The 13,233-nt window shown below is 37.3% G+C and overlaps 1 protein-coding gene across 1 annotated transcript; it reads right to left on the reverse strand.

Moving 5' to 3' along the window:
- Positions 1–2,516: 2,516 nt before the first annotated feature.
- Positions 2,517–13,184, reverse strand: rnf168 (ring finger protein 168). The gene is made up of 7 exons (XM_052576484.1): positions 13,036–13,184; positions 12,006–12,401; positions 11,853–11,923; positions 10,507–10,677; positions 6,212–6,306; positions 6,018–6,093; positions 2,517–3,503 (listed from the first exon to the last, which is right to left on the reverse strand). Exons 2-7 carry the CDS (start codon positions 12,337–12,339, stop codon positions 2,853–2,855), a joined length of 1,398 nt encoding a protein of 465 aa, XP_052432444.1. The 5' UTR covers positions 12,340–12,401; positions 13,036–13,184; the 3' UTR covers positions 2,517–2,852.
- Positions 13,185–13,233: the final 49 nt, after the last annotated feature.

Here is a 13,233-nt window from a genome sequence, read left to right on the forward strand (position 1 = left end):
AACTTTTGATCAGTTGACTGCATCCTTGCTGAATATTTAAATAGTTATAATAATCTGGTCATTTTGAATATTTATATTTAAGAATAAACTTTTTTTATTTTATTTATTTTTATCAAAAACTTTCACATTTATGAGCAATTATCATTGCACACTTTAAATAGAAACCATTTAAATAGAAGACCATAAATAGTTTTCATTGGACATCAGCTTTCTGTGAAGCATTGGGGGATTTTTTTGGCCACCAGAAGTGAGGAGTATTACTCATGTTGTATGAAGATGCACGAGACTCAAGCAGGAAGTACTGCAACCAACTTCAACCACAAAATATGGGAAATGCTAAAACAAGACCATAACAGGCTCTAAGCAAAGCCAGAAGGAAGGAACAGTTGATTTAAACCTAACAGAGTGGAATGTGATGTGAACATCCATCCAGTCTGCTTCACCAATCATCTAACGAAAGGTTTCACGTGACAGCTCAGAGGATAACACTTCTCAAAATACAGTGTTTCTGTGCTCCTCATATAGAAAAATCCCAAGGATGGCCACTATAATACAGATCATCAGTGATGTAGGACAGGATTTGATCGTTTCATTGTTCATATTATAGGATTACACTAAAAATATGATTTTCACTTTCTTGAAATTCACACACATTGAATTGAACTTGAAAGTTAAGACAAAATGTATTTGCTTGTAAAATAAACAGTGTATTTATAAAAACAAAAGGTATACATCTAAGATCCATGTATTTAAATCGCACATAAAATTCCAATCTTTGAATTGCATGGTTTAATAAAATTAAAATAAATGGACAATCTTAATGTGATGCACATTTGTCTGCCATATGAAACAGGTAGGATTTCGGCAATCTATGTATCTACTTTCCAAAAGCATTTTATTGAAATGTATAGAATCAGCATTATCTGTTGTGAAAAGAATTAAATTAATTCATTAATAATAATAAAAAAAAAGTATGCACATGGTTAAAATATGACTTATGGAACAAGCTAAATTTAGTTAATTAAAATGTATGAAATTAAAACTAATCCAAATGGATGGAAATGTTATATGCCTTATACGACTGAATGCTGGTGGTAAGAAGATGACTGTTCAATGTCAAGCTGTTTTTGTACATTAGAACTTAGAACGTTTCGAAGTCCTCTTGTATGCCAAAATATCAGGACAAATGTGATTTTTCATGTCATGAATCCTTTAAATTCAGGGATAAAAAAAATATATATATATATATATGTGCTGCTTGTATAGCAGTACAGATTTAGTTTCCTCTGAAAATTACTTTATTAATTTTTAATTGTCAATACAAACTGGCAACAAAAGGGAATACACCCAAAGCCGCATGTCCTATTCCTCAGGTTCATGTTTTTGTCTGTTCAACAGGACCATACAAATTTGTGTAACTTGTATTGGAGCGATTAAGATTTGGTGCTTTGAGTGGGCCACTGGAGGATCAACATGGCACCTCATGGAAAAGAACTCCCTGAGGATTTGAGAATTAGACTTGTTTCTCTCCACAAAGATGGCCTAGGCTATACTTAGATCGGTAACACCCTGAAACTGAGTTACAGTACAGTGGGACGGGGTCATGCAGAGTTTGGCTTCGAAAAACAGGCACATGAGTGCTGCAGGCATTGCTTTAGAGTTTGAAGAAGTGGAAGGTCAGCTTGTCTGTGCTCAGGCCATAAGCCACATACTCCAACAAACTAGTTTGCACGGCCATCGTCCCTGAAGGAAGCCTCTTATAAAGGTGTCTCACAAGAAAGCCCACAAATAGTTTGCAGAAGACAACCTGTCCAAGAGCAAGAATGGTCTGGGTCTGCATGAGTGAGCTGCGGGAAACATGGATACCAGCATGAACTGTGACAAACTTAAGCAGAAAATGATCCACTCCCTTCAGAAACTGGGCAGAACGGCAGTTTTGATGAGATGACCCCAAACACCGCCAAGATGACAACTGCCTTGCTGAGGAAGCTGAAGATGAAGGTGATGGCATGGCCAAGTTTGGCTCCAGCCCTGAGCCCTATTGAGCGGAAGGTGGAGAAGCACCATGTGTCTAACATCCAGCAGCTCCGTGATGTCTTCATGGAGGAGTGGAAGAGGCTGAGAAGATACACTAATGTGAAGGGTGTACTCACTTACTGTATATACTCTATGTGTCTTCAGCATTATTTACAACCAGCACTCGTGACTTGTCAGACGTCCAGAAAGTGAAAATCACAAGAGCTCGTTTAGCAGGAGCTTCTGTAAGCTTCAGGGAAAGGTTGTTTGGTGTATTAAATGCAACATTCTTTAATATCAGAAAGTATGTGAAGACTTCATCGGTAGTAGGAAACTGAAAGTGAATGGTTGTGTCCAAACAACACAGAACTACAGCAACAAAGAGACAGATCCTGAAGATCCGGTTTCTACTAAATCCAACCACAGAGAAATCTCTGAAAGAGACACAGCTGCTAACCCAGTTGTGTTTTTATTCACTTGTCAAATAACCACACAACACATTTTCTTTTTCTCTTTTAAACCGAACTTGCCTTTTATTTAACCAAAGTGAAATGCCTGGAAACGCTTACAAACTGATATTCTTCTGCAGCATTAACACCATTTCAGACTCTAAACTAGTCATAACTTTAAAAATGCTCTATAAAATGAAACTATATCATCACGACAGGTATGACCCTCCCTGGAAAGGCACTGAAGGAGTGTTAGCAACATATGAGCAGAAACCGAAAGACAACGGAAATCGGCTGCAGGACGTCCTTGAGTAGCAGCGCAGCACCTCACAAGAGCTTCGAGTCTGAAGGCTGAATGAGAAACCGATAAAAGCAGCAGAGCAACACTCAGCTGCTCAGGTTGGGGAACATCTCAGTAAGGGTGGTCTGCTTCGGCCCCTTCTTCAAAGCAGGCGGGACGGTTGTAGAAGGAGAAGACGCAGGGCTCTTCCCAGGGGTCGTTCCTACTGTTCCAGACAGTCTCTTGTCGGTTTTCTCGCTGTTCCTCCCAGTCGCCCGTGCACTGATGCTCTTTCTCGTGTTTTCCTCGTCTGTGTTTGAGCTTGTGGAAGGCCGAGGGGGTTTCTGCCGGAGCGGATAGCCGTCGGCTGAACCCTTCCTGCGGTCCACAGAGTTTTCGCGGTCCAGCTCCTTCTGGAGTTGCATGGCCAGCCTGCGGTCCTCCTCCTCCTGCTGCCAGCGGCTCCGTAGGGCCTCCTCGTTCCACACTACTTCAGACAGGAACACGCCGTCGGATGAAGGGGACTCGCAGGGCCTCTTAGTGAGCAGATCCGCTTCAGTCTGAAGCTTCACCTCTGAACTCTTTCTTTTCAGTGAACTGCTGTTCGGACTGTTAAAAACACAAGTGTGTTGTGGGCCGCTGGAGCTGGAGCTGGAGGTGGAGGGTTTCCCGCTGTAGTCAGGCACAGGTGTGCTCAGTTTGCTTGTGTCCTCCACAGATCGTGCCGAGAGGGCTTTTGGAGGGCTCAGAATGTTCTCCTAAAAAACAGGAAGTCTTGTTTTTGAAACTGGAAATTGTCCAGAAAGTATTATATCTTCAACTAAACAGGCATGATCAGGGCTCGAAATTAACTTTTTTACTTGGTAGCACCGGTGCTCCCAACGTCAAAAATCTAGGAGCATTCACCAAACATTTAGGAGCACCACATATATATTTCCAGATTTTAATGCAGATTTTAAATTAGCTGTCAATCACTCAGTCACTGCTTTCCACTAACCGCAAGGAAAAGAAAGGACTGAAGAAGAGAGAAAATGAAAAGAACACGGACAGATCTCTTTTGTAAACGACAAAGCAAAGCTCTTCTTTAGAAAGAGTTAGGATGGTGTATGCAGGGTTAAATTTTACATCGGGCCAATTGCATGGAATGGCTGGCAGCTACAGGTGTGCGTTATTGACAAATGATCTCTCAATATTTTCTGGGTTTTTATCATAAGTGTTACCCAAGTTCTGATACTTATGTTCTCAGCAGTGACAGAAATTTCTTTTTTCCTAATAAGTTTGTTTTTACCTTTAATGGTAACTTTTTCCTTAAATACTTTTTTTCTAAAAGTGTGCATTATCATTTAAGTCAAACTCTTATATTTAATCAGTCAATTAGAAGAAGATATTTGGGCCGTTATCAAGCAAATTCAAGTATCAATCAACAAAATCCATCTTTGCAATGCAGAGGAAACACAGAAGCTGCATCAAATGGCATTTACACACTCATGAATTCATTTAACCTGCAGTTACACATGCATAAATTAAATTCTAATATTGTAAACATAAAATGTTGAATACTGATATTTGAAATATTTGAAACTTTAAATGTGAAATTAAACCCACCAGCAGGTGGAAGCAAGTGACTGTTGATAGGCGAGTCATTGCGATTGAACTGAATCATTTAACAAATGATTCTTTCAGGAACAAAACACGGTCTTTCTGCTCAGAGACGCAAAACAGCACTGTGACTGTTTGAAATTATTTTTGTTGGGAAATAGGCAATATAGTGTCTAAAATGTAAGTCTCTTAACACTAACTTGTTTATTGAAAAGTTGTATAAAATCAATATTACATTTGCAATCATGCAGATTTCTGGAGAAAAAACAGCAGTCTTGTCATATTGATTAACTATGAAATTATATAAAGGCCCCATATATTGAATTTTGTGATGCATTTCAATAAACTGAATCTTGCAGTGAAAGAACGCACTCTAAAGCGCACGTGCACTAATCTAACCTAACAGAGTTGACGTCATGCATGCGTGCACTCTCTGTAGGCGTTTTGTTTGGACTTTGCAATGTTCTCAATGTCAAAACGCACATCGTAAAACATCAGTTAGTAAATGTGTAGATCTGATGATGAGCGCTGTTACCAGCAAACACCGTCCCACAGGCTTTACAGTGAATGCAGTGCATAGAAGCACTTTCATAGCGGAGCCACTTTCAACAACTCTCTCCGAAAACTGTACTCCTTCTGTTTGTCTGGTGGATCAACATTCACCACGATCGCTATCAACAGCACCATTATTTGTAACTTTAGATGGTTCGCAAAAGAAATCTGTCAGTTTCTTTTTTTATTTTCTCTCTTCTTCAGCCTTTAGATTTCCCGCAGTAGTTAGCTCCATCACCTGACGGAGGAAAGCAGTGACTGGGTGATGGACAGCTAATATTAACTATTATAAAATCTACATTATATGTTAAGAATGTAAATATGAAGTTTAATTGGTTATGCAGCCTGCCGTTATCGTTTCAACACTCAGAAGGGACATACTCTGAAAACAAATACTCTCACACAAATGCTCCCAAATAGATTTTGAGGTTGCACAGATTTAATTTCGAGAGCATATGCGACCAAAATGGTCATAATTTCGAGCATTGATAATTTTTGAACATAAACCATTCATTCATTTTTCTTCTTTTTTTTAAGTTAATAATATGTATTAGGCAAAGATTCATAAAGTTGATCAAAAGGGACAAAGACAATGTTATGAATGATTTCAGTTTCAAATAAACGCTGTTCTTTTGAACAAAAACAAGTTACACTTTAAAATATATTTAAAGAGGAAATGGCTATTTGAAACTGTAATGAATATTTCACAATATTATTGTTTTTACTGTATTTAGTCAAATAAAAATAATAATAAATAATATTGTAATTTAACAGTTATCCTTTTCTCCTGTAAACATGCATGTTGTTTCCCTAATATTATATAAAATCAATATCTTCCTTACAAAAAAAAGCAAAAAAACAAAAAAAACACCCATATCTATCTATATATATATATATATATATATATATATATCTATATATATAGATATATATATAGATATATATATATATATGGTCTCAAAAACATTTAGTTATGGATTTATTGAGTATTTTTCTTTTAGAACTGATTGATTCTTATTTTCTTTTAATTTTTTTTATTTTTATAATCATATTATTTTACTTGAATTAATTTGCTATCACTTCATTTATAAAATGAGCGAGTCTAAGCATAAAGAGATCACCTTGTTAGCCATCAGAGAGGAGTCTGGGCTGCTGTCAGAACTGCTTGGCTGTTTATGAGGCGCTGGACGTAAAAACCTGAATATAAGAGAATGAAGCACATAAAAACCACTTTCAGTACGATCAACACCAGCCAGGTGTGAACGGATGAGGAGTCACGTTACTGATATACTGGGGCTCTACAGCAGATACTCACTTCTCAATGTCTCCCATGTATGGTTTGGTCTTCTTGGCTGGTGTTTTATCAGCAGGTTTGGTGGTCCAGGAGGTTTCAGAGATTGGTCCTGAATTCTGCACAAACACCACAAAACAGCTTTACTGACAGATCTGCAAAGAAAACTACAAGCGCAGCAGCATTTGACTATCATCACCAGTCACGACTATGAATTTAGGACTTTTTGCTCCGATTTAAGACATTTTTAGGCCTACATCTGTGGAAGATGTGAACTGAGACTTTTCTGCCAGTGAATAACAAATAAAATTTCTCAGTATTGTATGATATAAACTCGCAATTCTGAGAACATATCAGCCCCCCCCCCCTCCATTAAAAACTGGACTTTAATTAGCAATTGTGAGTTTATATCACACAATTGTAAAAAAAAAAAAAAAATGAATTGGGAGAAGAAAAAAAGAAGTCAGAATTGCAAGTTTTTACCTCTCAAAAGTCATTCAGCCAGTCTGTGTTTTGTCACGAGATCTCAACTGTTTGTGATTGTGGTCGCTGATTAAATGCAATGGGGGGAAATATCATTATGAAATAAAGGTTTTTCTCTAATACACATTGGACACAATTAATGGCACCCCTTTATTCAATACTTTTTGAAACTCCTTTTGTCAGTTTCTCAGCTCTAAATGTTCTCCTATAATGCCTGATGAGGTTAGAGAACACCTGACAAGAGATCAGAGACCATTCCTTCATCCAGAATCACTCCAGACCCTTCAGATTCCCAGCTTCTCCTCCTCAGTTCACTCTTCTCATTCTCTGTAGGGTTCAGGTCAGAGGACTGGAATGGCTATAGCAGAAGCTTGGTTTTGAGCTCAGTGACCCATTTCTGTGTTGTTTTTGAGGTTTGTGTTTGGATTATTTTATGGTTGGAAGATAATTATTAGTTTAATTATTTCCCAATATCAAGATATACATTTTATATCATATATCGCCCAGCGGCGTAGATTACGCGGGGGATGTGTCCCCCCCACTTTTGATAACACGGAAATTCGTCCCCCGCACTTTTTCGGTCAAGTGTGTTCGTATAGAGGTTTTCAAGAACTGGTGTGAATAAATTTAAATTTAAACTCAAAGAGACAGGATAGTTTGCACATGACCTGATGTTTTATTTGGACCTAGAAGGCCAGACGAACATGACTGAGCGCTAAAATCTCCTGCAGTGTGTGTTTCATTCATACTCGAAGCAGGAGGGTCAGTAAATCATACCAGGAAACTCCTAATATGGGCAACAGCGTCCAACTATCACTGTATGTAAACAGTTGTTTTCACAGAAAAACCGTTTATACAGACTATGAGAAAAAACACAATTGCGGCAATATGTGTTTTTTTCCAAGTCATCTCCAGCAGGTGATAAATAAAATATATGAAAAATGCTATTATTACAGTATAAAAACTATTCTGCCTTGTTATGTGATTATATAACATGGCCCATTATAAGATTTCTAACAGAGTCAGTCACTTACTGATTTTTTATATGTTGGTATTTGATATAATCAAAGATGTCATGTATCTAAACAAGATGTCCAGGACCTCCAGCAGAAATATAGGCCCACAACATCAGAAATACAGCTGTATATTTCATTGTATACATGGGGTACTTTTTATCCCTGTTTTCACCAAACCCATCTTGAGTGTTTGCTGCTAAAAAGCTCATTTTTAGTTTCATCTGATCATAGAAGCCAGTCCCATTTGAAGTTCCAGTCGTGTCTGATAACTGAATATGCTTTAGTTTGTTTTTGGATGAGCTAGGAGAACTTTTCTTGTACCGGTAACTCTCCCAAACAACATGTGGTGATGTAGGTGCTGTTTGACCATTTTTGAAAAGGTTTTCTAAACCTGAGACTCCGCTGGAGAATTGCAGAAAGTAGCAGTTACCCCTGGAGAGTCTTTAGCCACTCAAACTGACCTCCTCACCGTGCATTAGGACGATAGACACACAACTTCTTCCAGGCAGTTTTCTAACATTTTCTGTTGATTGGAAATTCTTAATTATTGTCCTGATGGTGGAAATGGGAATTTTCACTGCTCTAGCTCTTTTGTTAAAGTCATTTTCTAATTTGTGAAGCTCAATCATATTTTGCTGCACATCAGAAATATATTCTTTAGTTTTTCTGATTGTGATGGATGATTAAGGGCATTTGGGCTTTGTTTTCCCTCTTTATATTTGCACACTCATTCAACTGTATTTATTACCACTGTTCTCACGTTCCTGCTATTCATAATGTATATATAATCCTTCATTGCTCTGTTCATAATGTACATACAATATCTACATTGCATTCATATTTATACTCTGTATATACTCTGCTCAATACTGTATATAGCAACTCCACTGTACATTCTGTATATCATAGCTTTACTTACTCTGCACTTTTATGTATATAAAACACTATTTTCTTGCACTTCTGGTTAGATGCTAACTGCATTTCATTAGCTCTTTACTTGTACTCTGCATAATGACAATAAAGTTGAATCTAATCTAATCTAATCTAATTTCTGTGAATGCTGGAGTGCTCAATAGCGATGGGCGTTTTCCGCAAATATCACATTCGAATATTTGAGCTCACAAAAAAATGAATATTCGTTTATTTAAATTAAGTTTAATAAGACAGACGTTATTTTTCAGCAACATTTATTGTTTCCGTCATTTTTTAACAAGCTTACACACAATAAGCTTGAACATTACACATCGTGTTTTGTAGCTGAAAACCTTTAACAATGCGTGCAAACAAAAGTATAGATTAAAAAAAAAATTAAAAAAAGAGAACAAAGAAAAAACGTAAAGCAGCAATTAGGCTATTGTAGAACGCAGACTACACTTAACTTTGAAATTTCTAAACTCTCAGCAAATCTTTTTTGCTTTTTTTTCTATTGTTTTACATGTTCTTGATCAGAAACACAGGCATGTAAACTTGATCGGGGGAAAGTCGGCTCCTAGTCTGTTAACAATAAGGCCGGCCATGGAGAAAACGCGCTCTGACGGCACAGACGTTGGCGGGACTCACAAATAACGGTGTGCTAAGCGAATAAGTTTTGTGAAGTGCTTTGTGAATGGGATCCTCATCTGGTGGAATACATGGCTTCAGCAAGAACTGTTCCCACTCGTCTCAGCTGGACTCTCTATAATCACCGCTGAAGAACTGACGAGTGGGCATTGCATCCTCTTCATCGTTGGCAGTGGCTGCATCCGCACCACTAGCATCAAGGAAAATGTTCTGACTGTTCTTACTTCTCCCATGTTTTCATCGAGAATGTTCTTGAATTCGGTCACTTTCTGTGATTCTCCACGGCATATTTGAAGTACTGTAGAAGACCGCAGTTCTTATTCATTCATTAATTATTTTTTGCTTGCATACATCTTCAAATATGCCGTGGAAAATCACAGAAAGTGACCGAATTGGGTTTTATTGTGGACTCTTTTTAAATTTATTTTTATGGCAAGCAAAAATATGTCGAAATTCGAATATCATTTTTATTTATCGAATAATTAAAGCAGAACGAATATTTGAATGTTCGACTATCCGTGCACACCCCTAGTGCTAAAAATTGTAAATATGAATGGGAATTTACTTCAGAGATATTTTACTCATAAGAATTTCTAGGGGTGCCAATAATTGTGGCCAATGTGTATTTTATATTTCATAATGATATTCCCCCCAATTTTAAATTCTTATCCAATGAAAGGATAAATTTTTGTGAATTTTTTAAATAAAAGATCAAAAGGATTAACAATGCAGATGAATTTTCACAGCCTTTTTTGATAATATTTACCAAGGGTGCCGATACTTTTGGCCACGACTGTATATATAAATTAGCTATGTGCTTCATAGCTCCCCATCTGAGAGGGTTTTTAGTGGCAGTGGGAACATAGTTTCATGCCACTGAGCTTCTCTTAAACCAGAGACAGTCTTTTGTTCATAGCTAAAATCTTTGTAAATAATATATTTATAATTATTAGTTTAATTATTTCCCAATATCGAGATATAAATTTTATTTCATATATCGCCCAGCCCTAGTTTATATCACGCAATTGTTGGAAGAATGAAGTCAGAATTGTTAAAGACGCAACAACCTTTTTTATTTCCGTGGTGGAAACGGCCTTCCATAAATTACTGATAATCTCATTAGCATAAAACACAGCTAACTATTTGGTTTGAAGGCTGAGCTTGTCACATGCTGTTACATGTGACAAACTTCATACAGTCCCAATGTACTGTAGGCAGATTTGACTGCTGTTTTGACATGAGGATGAAGTGTGGGCTCACCAGCTCTTGGCTCAGCAGTCTGGCCAGTTTCTCGTCGTTCTCCAGCTGCTGCTCCTCCTGTCTCCTCCTCTCCTCCGCCGTACGCTCCTCCTCCTCAGCCAGGAGCCGCTGGATGTACTCCTCACTGGCTCTCCTCTCCGCTTCCTCTAGAGCTCGCTTCTCCTCCACCAGCTGTTCAAACAGGAAGTGAGGTCATGAGCCCTCACAACAAGAACCTTTTCTTTTTTTCGCTGATTGACAATGTGCATACAATTAAAATAATAATAATAATAATGATAATTAGGAATACATTTTTTTTTTTAAGTAATAATTCGATTTTGAAGTCTGTTCAAAGGTTTGGTGTCAGTTTTAGTTTCAGATTCGAAATTAATAGGCTACTAAGAAAAATATACAATACATCTATAAAAAGTGACAGTGAAGACATTTATAATCCTGCAAAAGATTTATATTTTAAATAAATCCAGTTCTTTGGAATTTTCAGTTCATCAAAGAATCATGAAAAATTAAATGCATCACAGTTTTTCCACATTTCTTTTTTTTACATTGATAATCAAAAAATATTTATTGAGCAGCAAATCATCATAATAGAATGATTTCTGAAGATCATGTGACACTGAAGACTGGAGGAATGATGCTGAAAATACAGCTTCGATCACAGGAATCCACTGCATTATAAAATTATTCAAATTAAAAACTGAAGGCATTTAAAACTGTAATAATATTTCACAATATAATTGTTTTACAGTATTTTTAATCAAATAAATGCATTCTTGCATAAAAGACTTCTTACAAAAGCATAAAAATATCTAACAGACACCAAACCTTTAAATGGCATGATTAATTCTGCAACTCAAATTTCCCTAATTTCTCTAATCTCAGAAGACCAAGTACTGCATAAAGTTTCTATAAATTGATGAAGTACCATAAATTTAAATGTTTATTTAGGATTATTTAAAGTTACATCAGCAAAACACAAGCAAACAAATAAAACCATAACAGAATTATAATAAAAATAAAACAAAAAAAATCTAAATAATAATAGTAAATGAATTAATAAAAGTGTTTAACTGCAATTACATCCCTAGGTATCTTAAAACATTAAATGTGTGGAAAAGACCAAAATTAACCAAAGACTCAAAACTGAATAACAATTCTAAATTTCCGATCTTTCAAAAGGTCGACCGCAGCACAGTTTATAATGCATGCAGCATAAAGCAGGAAGGGACACACACACACACACACACACACACACACACACACACACACACACGAGCCCGCTCCTGCACGCTGTAATAGTGTTCATTCAGTGAGGTGCCACTGCATTTCAACCGTCCTGAGTCTCTCACCTTACTGATCTGATCCTCATACTCTTTCCTCAGCTCTCCTGGCTGACAAACGCGAGGTCTCGGAATCGTTACTGGGGAAATAAAAAAGATTGCATAAGTGATTAAAACCAACGCAAACCCTAAAATCAGCAAATATTGCTTAAATCAAGCTACCAGCATCATCGTCATCCTCGATCCCCTGCAGTCTCCGCTCACACTGAGTGGGAAAAGCGTCTTGTATCCGTCTCCACAGCTCCACGTTCACCAAGGTCTTGTTACGGCTGTGGAGTCGGGCCCAAGTGGACACACGTTTTCGGCAGAGCGGGCAGCATATGTTGGATTTGTCCACGGTTTCCAGAAAACAGGGTTTGCAGAAGGTGTGCATGCAGGGCAAAGTGACGGGCTCCAGGAATATGTCCAGACAGACCGGACAAAGGCAGTCTGAACGTTTAAGACCCCCGGAGCTTTCTTCAACCGGACTCGAGTCCGGACCAGACACAGGCGGCATCTCTACACGTCACTGTGTGAGGTTTCTCTCTCTCAGGTTCAAGAGCAGCATACGACAGTCAGCTGCAAGACAAAACAACAGCAGCATTTATGACCTACAACAAGGGCATGGTCTAGAAATACACTACATTCGTTTCAGGGTTTCCATTAGACATTAGAAAGCAGGATTTGCATGAGAGAATATACACAACATACAAGATTTCATGAGACTGCAAAGGTTGAGAATGCCTTCAATTCATTAAAATTAAACTTCTACTTACTACATATGAACTTCTTATTCAGATCAACAAATCAATACCTCAGCAACTATCACACGTCTTATGTATATTATATACATAAAGATTTTTAAAAAAGTAAAAAAGATTTTGAGCGCTTTGTTTACATGGTCTAAACATCAGTTCGCATGCACAAATTATATATGCCATTAACCTGTGTCAATGATATCACAAGACTTCAAAAAATGCTTAGTTTAGAAGTCTTTAGAATTCGGATACATTATCAGATTGATTCTAAAAGAACTGATTATTATTCGATACAAGTTCTTATGCTAACTCACATCCGGAGCTAGCGTACTAGCAATTTTGTGGAAATGAGAGTATGGGTAACATTGATGTGTAACGTTACCTTTCATTATTAATTAAAAGCAGTTAACGCCGTAATTGTTCAAATTTAAATTGTATTACAAACTCACACTTACTTGTTTATTTCTAGGCCCCAAATATCCCGGGAAATTTTGCGCCCTTCTCCTCGCGCATGTGAAGCCATGAGCGCCAAAGACAGAACTGAACTTCAAAATAAAAGTCACTGGGTTTTACTGTGGACTGCTAGCTTTGTACCAGATCAAGCTATAGAAGAACGAACATTAAAGAGTTAAAAAAAAAGCTCCTCTTCATTT

Source organism: Carassius gibelio, chromosome B15 (assembly GCF_023724105.1).
Source record: "Carassius gibelio isolate Cgi1373 ecotype wild population from Czech Republic chromosome B15, carGib1.2-hapl.c, whole genome shotgun sequence".
NCBI classification, from domain to species: Eukaryota; Metazoa; Chordata; class Actinopteri; order Cypriniformes; family Cyprinidae; genus Carassius; species Carassius gibelio.

Coding starts and splice junctions, on each gene's coding strand:
- rnf168 (XM_052576484.1), bottom strand. CDS start 12,339: ATGCCGCCTGTGTCTGGTCCGGACTCGAGTCCGGTTGAAGAAAGCTCC. Junction 10,678..11,852: donor ATGAGGATCAGATCAGTAAG/GTGAGAGACTCA, acceptor CTGTTTGAACAG/CTGGTGGAGGAGAAGCGAGC. Junction 6,307..10,506: donor GACTGCTGAGCCAAGAGCTG/GTGAGCCCACAC, acceptor GTGTTTGTGCAG/AATTCAGGACCAATCTCTGA.